This window comes from Anguilla rostrata, chromosome 4, assembly GCF_018555375.3.
Source record: "Anguilla rostrata isolate EN2019 chromosome 4, ASM1855537v3, whole genome shotgun sequence".
Lineage (NCBI taxonomy): Eukaryota > Metazoa > Chordata > Actinopteri > Anguilliformes > Anguillidae > Anguilla > Anguilla rostrata.
The window spans coordinates 40,464,157-40,483,556 of NC_057936.1; the positions used below are offsets into that span (position 1 = coordinate 40,464,157).

Sequence of the window (19,400 nt, forward strand, 5' to 3'; positions counted from 1 at the left end):
AAAACTATTTTTGGCTTGTATACTTTATTTCAAATTACTGATGGTCACATAATGTCATTACCCCTTGTGGTCAAGAAGATAAATGTTTTGTAATTCATTTTTATAGATGGAAATTGATCCAAGAAACAACAGAAGAAAGGGCACAAAAAAATAAGTGCTAAAGTATTTCTTTAAACACAGTTATTCCATAATTTGTGGCAGTACTGTATAAATATATATATAAAACATAAAAGCAAACACATTATGGACAGGCGCCTGTGTACAAGAGAAAGCCATGATGCACATGGGGAAACTATTTGAGGATGATTTATTGCCAAGAATATAAATTGACATTTCTCTGGAGCTTTTTGGAATATTTGTGTGTGTGCACGTGTGTGTGTGTGGGGGGGGGGGGGGGGTTGTCTGAGTTATTCTGGACCATTTTATTGTTCTGTGTACTCCGTGCCGGACTTCTTTAGAGAATGTAGAATATTTTTGATTAGAAAAAACTCTCATCTATGTAAAAAATGGAGACTTACAATTTACAACACAGTTACTCTGTTGTCCTAGACACATGGGATTCACCACAGAGAGTCCTAGCAATCACAGAATGCTCTGTCAATGTCACTACAACCCTGTTAACAGAGCCTTGGTGAGAATGTGTCTGCCTAGGAGGTACTCCTGTAGGCCATATGTGGGCAGGGCCCAGTTTGGAGTGCAGGGGCGGAGGACGGTGGATAAACAAGATCATCACAGTTGCAGCTGCAGAGGAGACGGGTTGGTGCTATGGTGAGAGGCAATCTGTGTGAAGCTTGTTGATCCATGTCGTCAGCACCACAGCCAATATGCGTGAGAGCAAAAGAGAGAGTTCTATTTGAAATAAAATAGAGTTCTATTTCAAATTAAAAAAGAGAGTTCTATGCAGAGCTTCTGGGATTAGCTCTATTTGAGAACTGGCTTTCAGCCAAAACAGGCCGAGAAACTGGACTGCTGTTATTCTTTGTACGTCTGTGACATTATTACAGGTCTGAACTTGTGGGGCCACAAACAATTCAGCATGCCTTTACTGTCCCGGCTCCTTTCCGGGTCACACAGGACCACCCCCACTCCAACAGCAGACTAGTCAAAGTTTAATGGTGCTATACCAAGGAAAGTGTAAGGATGAAATTGTTTTCACAGGACAATTTGACTCTGTCATTTATGGGGTAGTAAGATGCATGGGTATTGGGTTTCTTGTAATAGCTCATTGTCTATGCACACATCACAGGAAGCACATGTCCTTAAAAATGTCCTTCATTTTAATTAAGAAGAATGTGCTTGTAGATTATCTCAATTATATTTGGAGAGAAATTATGACTTATGAAACTGAGATGCTTACGAAGTTTGTAACCAGGCGTTTTCCGACATTATGAGTCCCCCTGGTGGTAAAGTTGTGGAAGTTGATAGACTGTGTCACTGAGCCAAGTCCATAGTGTTAACCAGTTATGCTAATCGATAGGCCATGTCAGTGTTGATGGTGGGTAGTTCCAAGCCCATCATACAACAAAGACCCAATATACAACTACCCAGAAGTCAAAAGTTAAATGGAGGGTGTTAAAGCCACTATCCTGAATCACCATAAAAAGACAGATCTGGCAGCTACAACAGCTGTGCCAAATGCAGCCCCCTGGCACAGTAGTAGTTGGACAGCTCATAGAGTGCTGGAACGACTTCTAATTGCAGAGAGATATCAGGCAACTCAAGTGGTGATCAATTCAACTGTTAGCCTGATTTGAATAAGTATGTGGCTACAATGAGAATTACACATTTCTGAAGAAAGAAAGAAAGAAAGAAAGAAAGAAAGAAAGAAAGAAAGAAAGAAAGAAAGAAAGAAAGAAAGAAAGAAAGAAAGAAAGAAAGAAAAAGTGTTGGATTACAAATGGTGAAGCAATTAACAAATTTAAAACAGTAAATAAGCTCACCTGAGAAGATAAGGAAGGATGGCCATTTTCCTTTTATTATATACGTGCTAAACTGCCCAAATAAACAAGTGGGTGAATAATGGGAATTAATGTATCTACAAAAGCACAGCTACATTTATCAAAAAATGAATTATAATAAACACATAAACACAAAGCCACATGACCTACAAAACCCTCCATTCCAAGGGATGCTGCAGTATGCTCCTTTAAACAAGTAGATTATTACTCACTAAATACTGTGTCACACAGACCCTGTCAAGGACCAGCTGGTCCTTACAACATGTCTGCACCACATGTCACAGCAGGATCACTGTTAATAGTTTTTGGACACTAAGGAATTGTAGGACTTGTAGTGCTTAACTGGTAAAATCTAAGTATTTAAGTCAGAAGTATTACAGTACTTAGCCTGCAAAAACGGTCTTATCTGGCAGCTTTCATTCTTTCAAGGAGTTCCTTGTAATTTTGAAATGGACTGCCATGTGGTTAGGTGGTCCTAGTGCAACACTACAACCCTCTGGCAGAGTTGGAGCCAGACCTCATGCACCACATCAGACAGGCGCCACAGTATGGGCCAGGGGCCCTCCCAGCTGCTGTCCAACTTTGGAAACTGGCCCATCTTCAGGTGGGGTTGTAGATCCAGATCTCATCCCCTGGCTGATACGCCTGTCTGGTGCAGCAGAGGTCATGGTTTCTCGTCTGCTGGATACCCGCGCCGGCTAGTTACTTGCAGACTAGCTGGTGGACCTGGTCCAGGTGGTCTTGCAGCTGGTGGACATACTTGAGGCCAGACAGGGTGAGCAGGTCGTTGTCTGGGGGGTGGCCAAACACCAGATTGACTGGCATGCGCAGCTCACTCCAAAACATTAATGCTGCAGAGGTGCATCCTGAGGACTCCTGCACAGTGGAGCAGTAGACTAAGAGGACTAATGGCTTGGTGCAGGTCCCAGTCACACTAGTGGTGGGAGGTCAGCAATGATAGTTGGGTTGCTAATGTACTGTTGAACCTCTCGACCAGGCTGTCACCTTGAGGGTGCAGCGGGGTGCTGCAGGTCTTCTTGATGGAGAGAGGATGATAACCCTTGGTGAAGACCCTCTTGAAACTCCTCCCCTGGTTACTGTGGAGCTCTTCTGAGATCTCGAACCAGGAGAACATCCCTGAGATCAGGTACTCCACTGTCACTTCCTGGGAAGAAATTGCATACTTCTTTTTATTTTGTTGATTGGAGGTCAACCATTCAAAAGCCCGGTATGGTTCTAAAGGCATCTGCTCCTTTGAGGACATATATGGGGAAAAAGCTTAAGATCATTTCAGGACCTGAGAGCTAAATTTGATCTTCCAGCACCATCTTACTTTGTATATTTTCATTTTAGATCAGCAATGCAAGCATACGGTGTGCCATGGGACTTCTCGCTCCCAGTACATCCAATGGCAGAATAGATTAGACCCTCTTCTAGTTCTCAGGCACAGTCTCGAGAATCTATAATGCCTTATTAAAACAAACTAACAAACCCTTGGCTGTCACTTCCCTATGGGATCGAGAACTGGGAGACCAGGATGTTGCTCCAAATTGGGAGACTATGCGGCCCAATCTCAATAGTATGTCTAAGAATCTATCACATCAATTTATTCATTATGAAGTAGTTCATACGGCTTACGCTACAACTTACCTGAGATTTAAAATGAAATTAATCCCAGATTATTATTGTCCTATATGTAGAGCTGTGTTCTCACATATCAGACTTTATTTTAAAATTGCTTATTTTATTTGTTTATCATATACTTTATATGTTATTTTGTCCAAAGTATTTAACATGTATCTCAATGTGTGCTGGCCTTGTCCCTCCACCCCCCCAACCCCCCTCCCCCACCCCACAATTGTTGTTGTTGTTATTTTTGTGAAATAAATAAAAAATATTACAGAAAAAAAAAAGAATTGCATATGCTAATCCATAGCCACCAACATTTAGTGATTCCCCACATTGGTAACTAGAAACGGGGCCCTGCCACACAATTGCTGCAGTGGTGCTCTCGTCTGGCCACCTGGTCCTTTCTTAGCTGTGCAGGCCTTGCAGTGATAGCACTGGCTTTTCACATCCCACCTGCGCTTGCTCCAGTATATCTGCTGCCAGAGCTGGTTCAGGGTCTTGTTCACCCTGAAGTGCCTGACCCTTGGACCAACATGGACCATCTGCAGGATTCAGGACTGGAGGCTCTGTAGTACAATGAGATGAAGGCAATTTCCATCCACTCTGGGGTCCCACCTCTGGTACAGCAGCTCCTTGTGCACCATAAAGCAGTCCAACTGACTCACCAGTGCCTTGATACCTTTGGAGAGAGGAGAGAGAACTATAGCTGGGGAGACTTCTGGGTCCTCCCTCTTTGCCTCCAGAGGGCCTGCAGCTCATCTAAGACTGGGGGAAGCAGGCAGTGCTGGCTCTCATTCCCTCTGTATCCATTTCCTTTTCCTCTGCTCTGTCACAGTGGTGGCAGGAGCTACTGGCACAGGAGTGGTGTCAGGGAGTTTTATCGTGTTTGTCTCCTGGGCATTGCTGGAGCATAAAGTGGATGTACTATAGCAGCTCAATCCAGTGGGTTATCTGTCCTCCCAGCTCATTAAGGCTGAGTACCCACTGGAGAGCCATGTGGTACATCTGGTCCTGGAATTCCCACCCCTGGAGGTATGTCAGGAAGTACCAGGCCCCTGCCACCACCGCCAGTAGGTCCCGCCCCACCCTGAGACCCCCCATTTCTCGTGTCTGTGTCCAGAATGCTTGGTCCACTAGTGCAAGAACTAGAGCAGTGTCCAGGGCAGTGCAGAAGCAGGCAAAGGACTTGCTGGGACTTGCAGGGACCACTGAAACTTGCTGTACGTCTCAGTGAGGGCGTGCTGAGGGGGCTGGCAATGCTGGCGAAGTCCTTGATAAAGTGCCTGTAATAAGAGGCCGGCCCCAGGAGGACTCGCAATTCCCAGCAGGAAGGTAGGGCACAACAGGCTGGGGGAAAATGAAATAGCTGCCCACGTCATCCATCAATGGAACTATTTGCTCTGAAAAGTCCAGCTGTGGTACTTTCATCCCCGCCTCATAACTCTCACAGTGGCTTTCCTCCGTGTTCTTAAGATCACTCATCCCATCTGCTCATCATTACTGAATTGTTACAATGCAAATCCAAACAATATGGTAAGGAACCCCCATAGCCCTTTGGTAGCTAACTAGCTAGCTAGTTCAGCTAGCCACCACTACACTGTCTACGAATAAAACTGGAAAGGTTTTCATTCAGAACCCCCCTCCACTCCACAATCCATTAGTACTTATTATTTTCCCAGTCCTGTCTGGGGGCTTATTTATAATCTTTGTGGGTAGATTTTGAAAGGCTATTAGGCAGGAAACTTTTCTCTGACCAGGTAGCACATGCTCATATGCCCCCTAGTGGCAGGTATGCCTCCAAAACTTCCACAAGGCTCTCCTTATATTCTTAGACAAGGAGGTCCAAAACGTCCATTGTGGAGGGATAAAATTCAACCAAGAAGCCCTTTTTTGAAGAACATAAATTATTTGTAAGACTAAAGGCTATATTGAGAGCCCTTTCCATCCTAGTAAAACTTGTTTGTTGTAAATTGATTGCTTTGTCACAAATATGGCTTCGAAACAGAGTCTAAACTTCAACACCAGGCATTTTTCAGTCATATGAGAACAATATTAAAACATGGGTCTTTGGATGAGATCCTCACCCTCAATGACTCAAGTTACTTATGTTTTAAGCTGTATTGTGAATGTTTGTTCACCTATGCAGGTTCTCCATAAACCTTTTTTCCTTTCCTCAAATGGAGCTAGATTATAGTCTCTATTTTAATAGTCTTAGTGGGTGGTCTAAAGCATAATGCAAAAGTTTATTTAGAGCATGGCCAGTGATGGAGGATAGTTCAAGCGCAAAGTAAGGCCCTGTTCAGACCTGTACTTTGTATCCAGATATATCCAGGTTGTGTCTAGATTCAGTCGAGACGGATGCCAGTTCACACCTGGCATCAGAATGGGTCTCCACATGCATCTCGAGTGACCACTTGTGATCGGATCTCACTTCCCTGCTCAATATGCAAATAAACACGTACATCATTTCCGCTTGCAAATCGCCCTGTTGCGGTATGAATCATCCAGTTTCCGTTGTACTGAGTCTTCGGCAGTGGAAATCAGACAGCGTGTTTTGTGTGTACTCCATCCACGAGAATCCATTTTGCCTGTTGTTGTGGCTTCCTGTTGCAGAGGAAGTCAGTTGACTAGGCGGTCCTTCAATGTGGACGCATTGGACGCATTCGTGTTAACCTCCGAGTGATCGGATCTCAATGCGTCCTCAATGCATTTTGGGTGCATTCACACCTGTAGTTAGAGCTGTCCACTTGTGATCGGATCACCCAAGACGCATTTTAATGCCAGGTCTGAACAGGGCCTAATATTCAAAAGGGCTGGATTTATGGGCTTAATTAATTACTAGATGTGTCTTGGGCATAGCATGTGATAAAACAATCAGAGTGTCATCTTCCATTCCCTTTGAAGCCACCTGGGTTTACCCCTTGGCAGATTGTTAATATGATGGCAAATTTAGCAAGACATATTTACCTCTGAGGAAAAAGACCTGCTCATGCACGAGTCCATAAAAAATTTCTGAATTGTGTAATGTGGTACAAATTTGGTATCATTTCAGATTTTTTTAAAAGGTTTATTTTTCTTAATTAGACTTTTACTTCTCTTTGTAATGGATTTGGTTCAGTTATGAGGTAACAGGGGAAATCAGCTGGGTTTTAATTGCTGAAAGTATGGAAATCTGGTCACTGTAATTTTTAAATGTGAAGAACGAAGAATAGGGTTAGAAAATTGTTAAAATGGTAAAATTTAAACTAATCTTTGTTTTTTGAATCATATCCATATGAAAAAAAAACAATATGCACAATAAATCCCCAGCACCATATTTGAAAATCATTGCAATGCATTAAGGTGATTTAAAATGTGCCAATAAATGCAATTTTTGCATTTATTAAAGTTTATTTGATTGAATAAAGTTTTGGACTTTATTCAATCAAATAAACAATTCCATCTGCTTACCAGGCTACAGTGGAAGCAGCTCTTCTACCAACTGATTCCTTCTCGGCCATGCTGCTGGTGTATTTCGGTTCATTAATTGGACATGCAGTTCACCATCACACAGGGTCATTCCTATGTTTCCAGGGTCCTATGTTCCACAGATTTATATGGCACATAATGGGAACATGACAAAGGGTCCTATGTTCCCAGGGTCCTATGTTCCCCAGCTCTACATATGTGCTCTCCCAGGGACCTATGTTCCCAAGGTCCTAGGACCCTGGGAACATAGGACCCTGGGAACATAAATACGCTCCCCATCACACCTTCTAAAGTCCAGTAATTTATCCTCATTCATATCCGAGACAACTATGTCTTTTGGCCACAAAGAATACTCAGGCCATCTGAGGACTGTATTGTAATGCTCCATTTGCAAACTTGTAAAGCTCATTCTCAGTACTCCAAACTGCTCTTTAGGCTACAGTGCGTGTTTTCATGAGTTTTCAATTGAATAACAATGCACGCACTATATATGTGTCATCAAACACACATCTTTAATGGATTGTCCCAAAATTTAACATTGGCCAATTTTATTTGTCATAACTGCAATTGTTAAATTTGGATCAATATTATGATCATCTGTTATGACGTGGCATTTTTATTGTGTATTTTTTATAACACAATAATAATCTTTCACATTGTGATCTTAATGTTTTATGGATGTTTGTGCATGCCCCTGTGTGAAACAATTTCCCAACATTGTAGGTCTCTTCCTTATTGGATGACATCTTCCTCCGATGCTTCAGAAGCTAGGCGTTGCGTCTTTTCACTCCACCAGCTTCAACTGTTGCCAAGCAACATAACACCTTTAGAGCAAAGTGTGATTTACCTCATTTCAATCACAACTCTACTACACAGACAGCAGATGTTATTAAAGAGCAATTAGAAGGAGCATAACCCTGTTATGTCACACTCACTGAGAATGCAGCCAGTTGCATTGCTCTATTTGTTAGCTCCACAATGCTACCAGGGCACAAGCCTACAACCCCTACTGCATGACACACTGCATTGGCCAGGTGCACCACTTGGCAGTCACCATATGCAGAAATATTTTTGACTTCTGACCTCTACCTGGATAAAAGTGCCACACTGACCCATGCCCTTTACCAATAGCTTACTTTATAAAACAGAGTTAACCTAAACAGTTAGACAACAGTGAGTTCCCTCCATGCATTGTGATTGGCTAAGATGCATTCAATGAGTGTTGATATACAGTATAACATCAATCAGACTTCATCACCGGCCAGGATCAATCCATATTGTTTATGTTACATTGATACATCAATTAAATCAGGAAAAGGTTACTTCATTAGATAGCTTCATTTCAACTCAATTCATTTCAAAGTGGATACATTTGATCACATTTGAGCTCCCTTCCACCCAATGACAATAGAAGAATATGTCATGGTTCTGTGTTTTCCTGTTTGTGTTTCCCTTGTTGGGCCGCCAGATGGCGGCACTTCTGTTTTGTGTCCTGCTCCCCCCTGTTAATTGTATTATTGGTGTCTCGTTATTCTATCATTGTTCCCACCTGTGTCTTGTTATCCCCTCCTTTTCTGGTTTGATTGTTTTTTTGAGTTCACCTGTGTCTTGTTACCCCCTGTCTATTTAAGTTATTTGTCCCCTTGACTCGGGTGCTGGTTCCTTGTGTTTGTTTCAGACCGCATGTACCTGCCTGTGTTTTTGACCTGTTTGTGTTTCTTACTTTGTTTCCGCTTGTGTGTTTCTGTGCGTTTCTGCCGTTTGTTTTCTGTACTGGTGTAGTTCTGTTTTTTTTTTGTATTTTTTTAGTTTTTGTTTTATGCCCCTCGTGGTTTGTTCTGCCTTTTTTTTTTTTTTAGTAAAGTCTTGTTTGTATCAACTTTTTTGAGTTCCGTGTTTTTTCCCCACTCTAGGACAGCGATTATGTTTCTATGTCTGTTGTTTCTGAGCCATCACTAAAGTCAAGCAAAAGATACAGCAACATCCTAAGAAGATGCTGTTTAGCATGCCAGTCAAATGCCAGTCAAACCCAAAAAGACGCAGGCAGCTAGTTAGCTATCCAGTTAAGGTTAACGATTTCTTTGAGCTGGCTAGATAGCACCACTTCAGTATCATTATTTTTTTTTAACTGAACTTAGCTGAAGTTAGCAAGCTAGCTAGCCATGCTGCAGCAGCTAAGTAGCCAGCTGGCTGTATGAATGGAGCAAATGTGGCTATGTAGCTGGCTACACCGAAACCAATTTCACCACACTTGATTGCACTGATTACTGCTACTGATCACAGAACTTTAATGCTACTGATCCATGTTTGTGAAAAGAAAAAAACATTTCTGGACAACAGTGAGCTGGTAACATCAAAATTAATATTGTTGGTTGTAGTGAAACTTCCATGTGATTCTTTATCACAGAGAGTGAATGAGACAATTGATTGGATGGTTCGTTTGACAATTGCCTGATAACCTATAATATTAATATAACATTAGCCATAATTATTTGTTAGCTGTGTACCACAGCCCATTCAAACAATATGGTGTTACAGAAAATTGTGCCAAGTGAATTTCTCTAGTTTCAGCAACAATGTCAGAGTGGTCACAGTGTGCTGCCTGCATTGTAGCAAGCAAATAAACACTAAAGCAAGGTATAGTAGTCTTCATAAAGTCACATAAAGCAACACACTCAAATCCATTAAATAAACTTTAATTTTACAGACCCTATATATTTTGAATAAGTAGTTTAACTGCTTCGTGCTGTTTATTATTACAAATATATTAGTGATTTGTTATCCATGGTATAAACTAGCATTAAAATACTTTTAAAACACACATGTAAAATTTTGTTAAAGATTTTTTTTTTTAAACACAGCAAGTTAAAAGGATAGTTCTATTTTATGTGGTATTGAGTCTGTTTAAAGTAGGCTCAAACAGATTTTGTGTGCAATTAAAAACATTTAGATACAGTATTTAGTGTTTCTGGAAACCTGCTGGCTTTACAATGTTTGGTAATGTCTGGAGTTTGCCAAAACAACAGAGAGGAAACTCGGCCTTTAAGAATACACTGGCCACAAGGTACTTTTATTTTGAAGTCGCTGTGCGGGCTTGCTGTGGCTTGTTTCACAGTGGCGCACCGACAGACTTCCTCAGAATAAGAATTTAATCGTCGTTCTCCCACAAGAACGTGGACTGCACACCGTGGCAATGAAGCGAGTTTTTACTGTTGCGTGCTTATTGACAGCTGTCGCCTACTACGTTTACATCCCACTGCCGAGTACAATTTCAGAACCATGGAAACTGATGCTTCTAGACGCAACGTTTCGAAGTGCCATACGATTGGTAAGAATACGGTGACATAACAATGCAGAACACTTACAAGTGCTTTAGGGTCATAAATTACAATGGCTGTGTACTTTGTTTCGCTTTTATTCAGTAAAATCGCCGTATGGACAAGCTGGGGACTTTAGATTCCTCGAATTGTGACAAGCTAATGATGTGACCATTTATTGTAGCTGTAGCTGTATCTGTCGGTAGCATTTGACGCTAGCTGTCTAGCCTTAATCATCATCCAATGCAGATCCACGTAATGCACTAGTTCTTTCACATTGCAGAATACAGTGGCTGGCGATAACAATAACATAACAATATAGCTTAACTAACGTTTACAGTGTTATTTCCTCACAGATCGAACATATATCAAAAGCGATTAGTTGTCAAAAATACAATATTACGATTATTACACAGACACAGATAAATAGCCGAATACAGTATCATTAACGCAGGTTCGGTTGAAGTCTGATGGTTAATATCAGCAATGGAAATGAATAACAATAACCTATTTCTCGAATTGTAGCTAATCTAATCTGCTGTCAAACGTTTTCGCTGTTACGGATGTAACTGAATTTTTATAACCTGTCGTAAACTTTAACCTGTTTCCCTGGCCTCGCCCCAGCAGTGCTTCTCCCAGCAAGTGTATTCGTCTCAGAGTCGAAGTGCTGAACATTCATTATGTCCGAATTCTTGACAAACCTGTTCGCGTCTACGAGCTCCAGCGCTGGCGTGATTAGGCCTGTTTCGCGGTTTTTTGCCTTTTCGTTGTCAGGGGAGTATTACCTGTAGCCAAGGCGTTTATTTACCATTCATAGTCAGACTTCTCTAATAACATTTTAGCTCGGTTAAACATAAGTTTCCTTTTTAAGGCTAGGACAGGCTAATGTCTAGGCTGGACGCTACGAGCAGGATGCAAGTGAGAGAATGTCAGGGCTGGACATTTTACCTGAAGTGGAATGTTTTCCATCTCCCAAGATCAAATGCCCACATTACCATGGGCTATTGTACTTTTCGCCCTAAAAACACACTGTATGAATATCCAGTTCTTGTTGCACACATTATGACAAATTGCAGAGATCTGTGTTAGCACTCACTTTCAGGCACTAACTAATGACATTGCAGCGATTGACTTGAGGCAGAGACCAGAAAGATCTGGGGTAACACTCATGTTTTTATTGTATGCAGAGTAAGTAATCAGACTAGTACAAGCTTGACGGAGCGAATGCCTGAAGGCCGTCTTCCACACAATCTTCTATTACAGACACATTGTAAACACATACTCAATACTGCAGGTAGCAACAGCTGTGACATCACACAACAAACATCGCTGCTCTGGGAAATACCCCTTTGGTTGCTAGCTAGTTTAGCCAGCCACCACTACACTATCGGTCCCCCATTCCCTTAGAAAAAGTTTTGCAGATTATGGTCTTCACATGTTCAAAGTCCAAGAGTCATGCTGGAGTTCTGCACATGCACACGCCCTGGAGAGCGGGAAGCTAGCTGGAGGTGGCAGCAGGAGAGGGTGGGCTGGGTCTTCATGCAGCATCAGAAGAAGGCACACTCTGGGGAGCAGCTTGAGTAGGAACAGAATGATGGCAGCAGCAGCGATACCCTCGCCCTTGGCAACAGCAGTCAGGACCACAGGAGTGGTGAAGGTGGGCTGGAGCTGAAACCGGGGGCTGATGGCGGCATAGGAGAAGGCTGGTGAGAGCAGTGGCTCTCGGAGTTCCTCCCCTGGTCGCTGTGAAATTTTTCCAGGACCCCAAACATCTCTGAGAGCAGGCAGTCCACCACCACTGACGCCTCTTCCGAGGGCTGCACGATATATCAAATCACTGCCGCCAGGGGGCATATAGATGATCTTTTTTTTTCTTTAATCATACCTGATGCTGTTGTAAACAGCCATACATCAGAGGTCATGTGCAATGCTTTCAGGGAAAAAAAGATATCACTGATGTCTATTGGGTGCTGTTAGGACAGCCAATCAGTTGCAAGGCCTTTCAGCTTCCATGTGATTAAAAAATTAATCACATCATCATACAGAAGCATTACAACTTTGCTGCTGATTGGTCTTAGCAACCCCCAATAGATATCAGTGATGAAGTTTTTCCCGGAAGAATTTCAAAATGGCTTCTGAAATTTGGTTGTTTAATATCGCACCAGGTATGATTACAGAAAAAACAAGATCAGGTCAAAACCTAGTATATGGCTGGACCGGCCGACCAATGGTGTGACGTCATAACTCACTCAGTCAGTCACAGACATTCGCGTTTGTAGGGCTGGCCCTGCTGTTGTGGTCCAGCGAAAAAGACAAAAGATCATCTATAAGCCCCATGGTAGAGGTCATACTTATTACACTTAAAAATCCAAAATTTGATATATTGTGCAGCCCTACATTATAAAGTAGCCCATTACCATTAGCATGTAGCGATTCCTCTCGTTAATCACCGTAAACGGGCCCAGGATGTCCACCGTCACCCTTTCTATCAGAGCCCTCTGCATAGCTGCTGGAGTGGTGCTTTTATCTGGCCCCTGTTCTCTTCTGGCAGTGCCGGCCTTGCCGTGGCGGCAGTAGCTTTCAACAGCCCTCCATAATGGGGCCCAGTAGAAGCAGTGTTGGAGCTGATCCAGGGTCTTGTGCAAAAACTAGGGACACCATGTTCAAAGCAAAACACCAACAGTGATCCTGCTTGCACTACCTCTGTTAGCATATCACTTCAAGTTAACCTAAGCATCTGGCTGGGTGTTGACCCACGGGTATCAAGATCTTTAGTCAGCACCACACCTCTAAAGACACCAACTTGTTTCCCATGACATCAGTTTTCCAACTTTACAAAACATGATTACATTGTATTATGGAGAGCCTAAAGTTCACATAATGCTGATCCAATCAGATGTTTGAATCAGCATTATGTCTCTATCACAATTGCCGACCCACTGTCAGCACAGTAAAGTCTGTTTTAATTTGAGGGTCTCATAAGAGGCAGACTTCTGTGAACTGCCCTACAATGGGAAACAAGAATTGTAACAACATTACTGACTGATCTAAGTGCTCCTGGTTGAATATTCAAATGTAATCCACTGTGAATAGTTGCTTTATGGAACGATTTTCATGGGATCGGCGGAGGTGTCTATGTCCCCTTTATTGAGCAAAGAAAGAACATTGTGGTTTCTTTTCTTACAGACGTGAACTTTTGCCTAATTTCACACATTGTACCACAAGCTCTGGCCTACTTAAAAAGGGAACTAAGGCAGTGCATGCATACGTCTGCTAAACAGGAAGCAGAACCAAGGCCACAGACAACCTTGTATATGGCGCATATAATCTTGAACTACCAGTAAACCAGTTGCTCCACACAACAAGATACAGTAAGCCCACTGAGCTAAAGACCCAGTCAAGGTCTCCAGCCAATGGGACTATAGTCATACTCATATTGCTTCACAAGGGGTGATCTCTAACAGGTTCTGGTCCAGCCAGACTAAAGGGTTCATTACAGTGACCCTAGGAGGCTCATACCAATGACCATCCTTGTACTCCATAGTCTGCTTCTTCGTCCTCAATCACACTGTATGGGTCCCAGTGGAAGCTTTGGGTATTTGTGTTACTGATAGAAGGGCTGTGTCTGAATCATCTTCCTAACTATTGCATTCTCAAAATATGTACTGTGTACTAAGCATACTGTATACTGTTTAGTGTTTTATTTTTGCGAAAAATATCCTCTATCCTATTTTCCAACCGTACTATGGAAGTGTTGTACCGCAAGACGTTCTGCCTTTGTGTGGTCATGCTGACGTGTCATTGAAGAAAAACGTCAGCAAAGCTGCACCTTTTTTTTAAAGCAAAGCTATGCGTCATATTTATGGGACTCAAATGTTAGTTTACTTTCTGAAAAGTATGCTCCCAAATATACTCAGCAAAACCCCAGAAATTATAGGATATTAAGTACACTAAACTACTTAATTTGGCCTACTTAACAGTTTTATCATCAGTGTACTCAACTAGTAGACGCAATAGTAGGCAAGTGCGCTGATACGAACACAGCCAAGGTGATCATGAGCCTCCCCCCATTTCCTCTCCCCTCCCAACTTCTCCTGTCTCTTCCCCTTCCCTTCCTTTTTTTCCTCCACTCTTCTGTTCACCACACAGGGGAATCTGGTCCATGACTTGGGCCTCACTCACCACATCCACGTGCTGAACTTTGCAGTGAACCACTTTGAGATGCAGGCCCCAGAGTCGAGCAAGGGTGTGCGGGTGCAGGACATGTCCTTTAGTGGAGTGCAGGTGCGGCTGTTTGAGTCCACTCGAGCAGAGGAGGGCCAGCTAAAGAGGGGCGTGGTCTACCTCCATGGTGGGGGCTGGGCCCTGGGGAGTGCCAGTAAGTGGAATTAAGTGTGCATTTGTTTGTGTGTGTCTGTGTATGTTTGTGTGAGTATGTGTATGTGTGCACGTGTTTGAATGAATGAATGTATGCATGAGACACATGAGTTCTGTGAATGTAACAGTAGAGTGCAGAACCAGACCCGAAGCGAGAGTGTGCAAAGAAAACTGGTAGCTGTGTTTCCAGTGAGAGTTTATGTATGGTAGCCATAGGGCATTTAAATGTAATGTTGCCACATTGACCACTTAACAGGGTTTAACTGTCTCTGCGTATAGGGATGCGGTCCTATGACTTTCTCTGCAGGAAAATGGCAGAGGAGCTGAATGCCGTCATTGTGTCTGTGGAGTAAGTATGATTTATCCCAAAGATATTTATAAACAGCATTTCATTAATTCTAATGAGTTTATTCCTACCAGAGGAATCTGTTTTCTTTAACAGTTATTTTTTCACATATAAATTTTCAGTTACCGGCTGGCCCCGGACGCACATTTTCCCAAGCAGTACGATGACGCTCTGCAGGCCTCCAGGCACTTTCTGACTCCTGAGGTTCTGGCCCGATTCTCTGTGGACCCAAACCGGGTCGCAGTGTCAGGAGATAGTGCTGGGGGCAACCTGGCAGCAGCGGTGGCCCAGGAGGTAGGACCCTCCCACTCCCCCTAATCGACCACACCTTTTCTCCCAGTGCCGTGGTGGAATTACTGGAAAGTCTAGGCAAAGGTTTCCAGCACGTAAATTTGTGTGGTAAATTTGTGTGTAAATCCAAAATCTCAAAACACAGCAGAAATGGGAACCTGAACTTAGAAATGGACATTTTGTGCAGTTTAGTTATTCCAAAAGAGGTGTGAATTTTTAATGGTTTTACAAGTACATTGTTTAAGGAATGCTAGCAATAATCAATGCATCTGGCAGTTCAATACTAAGAATAAGAATGAATCCTTTTTCTACCCTTTACCACAGCTTGCCATGGATAATACCACCCCCATCAAATTCAAGCTACAGGCCTTGATCTACCCTGTGCTGCAAGCTTTGGACTTCAACACACCCTCGTACCAACAGAACCGAAACATACCCATCCTGTACCGTCCCCTCATGGCCAAGTTTTGGCTGGAGTACCTGGATGGAGACCCCAGCTTCATCCAGGCCATGCTGGCGAACAACCACTCCGCCCTGGACCAAAACCAGGCTGCACTGGGTCGCGCCAAACTCAACTGGACGCTGCTGCTCCCGCCCGCCGTAAAGAGGCACTACAAGCCCGTGGTGCAGACCCGCGGGACGGCCCGGATCATTGAGGAGATCCCGGGGCTGCTGGACGTGCGGGCTGCGCCTCTGCTAGCGGAGCGGGATGTCCTAAGCAGGACCCCGCGGGCGTACATCCTGACCTGCGAGCACGATGTGCTGCGGGACGACGGGCTGATGTACGGGCGTCGCCTGCAGGAGGCGGGTGTGACCGTCACCAACGACCACTACGAGGATGGTTTCCATGGCTGCATGATCTTCGCCTTCTGGCCCGCCTACTTCTCGGTGGGCCAGCGGACAGTGAAGAATTACATCCACTGGCTGGAGCAGAATCTGTAGCCTTGGGCCTTCTCGTCACTCCCTTGCATCATGTACACTGTAAAGGCCAGTGTATTGTGAATTTGCAACTTGTATTTTTGTTTTTAGCTTGCCAATTGGAACTTTTTATTTGTGCAATGCAACTTGCCAATGCAATGAGGCTGTGGATGGTGATGTCCTCTGAGGTAGTGTGTGTGTGAGTGTGTGTGTGTGTTGGGGGACTTCACTAAACACTTCAGGGGTGATTCTTTGCACATTACATCTGAGGAAAACTAAGGCTGCTTATATTTTAAAGCAGTCAGTGTTGTTTTTACTGAAGAAAGCCAAATTATTTTATGACATGGCTTGGGGAGCTTAAGGTATATCATCAAACCTTTGGGGATTTTCAGTAGAAATGCAGCCTCCAAAAATCCTCTGACGTTTGGTTTTAACAGTGCAATTTAATGCATTTATGTGCACAACATAGCTGGGTGAGCCAAGGAGTACTATATGATGGCTAATTATCCCTTAGAGAGAATGTCAGAACCCAGGTTTGAACTTTCATTACTTGAAAGTAACATATAGAAGATTCCAGAAAGCAGATTATTTGATAGCTAAAAGCAATGTGCTTTGTAAGATTTTTCACTTTGTTATTTTCCTTTTATGAGAAGACATGGTTCAACATATTTTTTCTGTAGTAAGAAGTAGAAAGGTGAATTTTAAGAATCCCTTTTTAAGAATTTTAAGATTTTGCATATACGCCTTCTCCTTTTTTTCATGGGAAGTGTGTTGAGAAAAAAAAGTGAAGTCCCAGTTGCATGGGGCTCTTTTAACGATGGCACTGGAGAGCATTCCGCAGAACTGCTGAAGGGTAATGCACATGGGACACCATATGAAAACAGAAAGGCTTTTGTTCTCCATGTGCAATTTCCAGTTAAGATTTTGCACTGCTAAAATAATTTGGTACACATTTGATTGAAACCCTTTGCTTTTTGAACATTTCTCTTTACCCTCTTTTTGCACATATGCACATAGCAAATAAGTATTCTTTGTGTTAGCGTTTTTAGTTTTGACAGTTAAAACGGGAAAGTTTTATGGTTATAAGTTATTTGCAGACGGCACATTTCACAAAACCCTGGACAAACATGTTTTCTCACGCAGGAAAATGCTTTCATATAGAATTTTTTTTTTCTGTTTGTATTACTTTGTGTTGATAAGTTGATAATGCATCTCTGGTGGTAGAAACCACTGGGCACAGACAGATAGGTGAAATGTGTAATAAGGCTGCGTTTTTGTAGCTTTATACAGGATCTTTGGCACTGGCACATATCTGTAACAGCCCTTTCCTCTGCAGTTTCCTGGGGAAGGCGCTCTAGCTGCTCTAGCCGTGAACGTGCCCTTGACTGTATAGAGGACAAACGCATTCTGAAAATGTATTTCAGAACTGTCATAAAAATGCTTTTGGCACTTATTCATATGTGGGTGCATGTACATCTGTTTACCTAGATAGATGAGCAGGTACACAGAAAGGGGTACACTGTGCATTCTAGAATGGGCTTACATTCCTTTTTTATTTGACATTGTCCGGTTTAGATACTTCAGCATGATTCCTCCTCTCCTTGCTAATTTCTAACCTGTAATGTCTGTGTTAGTACTATAATCTGTGTGGGAAAAATCATCTGCAATAAATTTTAATATGATTTTTAAGGTAAAATGTGTCATAAAATGGATTATAATAGTGTTATCTCAGCTTGTGAGACACTGAAATGCTTTTTTTCTTTTTTTTTTTTGGTTCACAGACTGTGCCCTGCTTCAGTGCCTGTGTGTTTATATTCTGATTGCACTGTACAAATTGTGGTGTGTGTGTGTGTGAGAGAGACAGAGAGAGAGAGAGAGTGAGAGGAGAGACAGAGAGAGAGGGAAAGCGCATGAGAGAGAGAGATGTGTGTGTTTCTCAACTAGGCTACAGTTTGGACATTTGGAATTTTAGATTTTTATGATTTGATGCAGACCACAAATGTTGCTTATTTGCTGCTTTTTTATGAAAATACAAAAAATACTGCTGAAAATACAGGTAAAGTGAAAGCTGAACCATTCTGTTTTGTTGTCTTTGGCAGTAACACTGAAATATTAAAATTATTGTTATTTAGTGTTCAGGTAATTCATGTTTGTCTGATTATCGTTTTCATTATCATCATCAAAAACCGCTCATATTGTTCTTCATAATTTGACCCAATGAACACTGCTTCCTGGTCATTTATAGTGTTTTTCAAATTTCATGCAGTTGACTCTAATACCCTCACACACAATAATATTACATTACTGTTGTGCTAGGTATAACTCAAAGGCTGCATATGAAAGGACATAGAGAACCTGTCTTTTGTTGACATTCAGGGCTTCTCTGAAAGGTCTGCATTACAGAATTCAAACACAAGTCGGCTCTCTAGAGGCAGTTTCCTCTCCAGTCAACAACATGACAGGTTACTGTTCAGACAAGACTGTTGTCACGGAGATGAGGGTGGGAGGATTGAACTACTTCTTTAAATCAATGACAAACAGGTTTTCCAGCATTTCTTTTTTTTTTTTTTTCACAAAAGACTTAAAAGACTAGTGAACTCTACCTTTTCAGAAAATCTAATTATGATCCATTTAAATAACTATTTGTTTTTAACTTCATGCATGTTACTCTAAAAACTCCCAAACCCCAGTTTATATATGCCAGCTACCTGATATTTACTGAAGTAATTAAGGTGAGCTATCATCCAAGTGTTCCCCGACTGGACACTGGATGGAAACTGTAACCATCTTATAGTCTTTCTAGATTTGTTGACAGACTAGAACCTTGTCACATCAGGAAAGTCATTCTGAAACACATTGTATGCTCTGGTGGAATAAACAGCAACTGTCAGATGACTACACTAGTGTTGTCTTTGTTCAACCCCCCCCCCCCCCATTTACCAGGCATGAACTTCTCTCAAATTACAGGATTAACAGACTGCTACTACACTTCCATTGCTGACATTGTGCATTCATTATCCAGTTATATAGATGGATATCTGCCTAAGCTATTCAGGTTTATTGCCCAGCTAAATGGTCAGCCTAGTCCCAAGCCCT

At 42.4% G+C, this 19,400-nt stretch overlaps 1 protein-coding gene across 1 annotated transcript; it reads left to right on the top strand.

Annotated features, from left to right (window-relative positions):
* The first annotated feature begins 10,135 nt into the window (after positions 1-10,135).
* On the top strand, positions 10,136-18,377 carry LOC135253397 (neutral cholesterol ester hydrolase 1-like). The gene is made up of 5 exons (XM_064332649.1): positions 10,136-10,383; positions 14,522-14,750; positions 15,029-15,098; positions 15,218-15,389; positions 15,711-18,377. The coding sequence occupies exons 1-5, from the start codon at positions 10,249-10,251 to the stop codon at positions 16,326-16,328; spliced, it is 1,224 nt and encodes a 407-aa protein (XP_064188719.1). The 5' UTR covers positions 10,136-10,248; the 3' UTR covers positions 16,329-18,377.
* Positions 18,378-19,400: the final 1,023 nt, after the last annotated feature.

Coding starts and splice junctions, on each gene's coding strand:
- LOC135253397 (XM_064332649.1), top strand. CDS start 10,249: ATGAAGCGAGTTTTTACTGTTGCGTGCTTATTGACAGCTGTCGCCTAC. Junction 10,384..14,521: donor TTCGAAGTGCCATACGATTG/GTAAGAATACGG, acceptor TTCACCACACAG/GGGAATCTGGTCCATGACTT. Junction 15,099..15,217: donor GCCGTCATTGTGTCTGTGGA/GTAAGTATGATT, acceptor ATAAATTTTCAG/TTACCGGCTGGCCCCGGACG.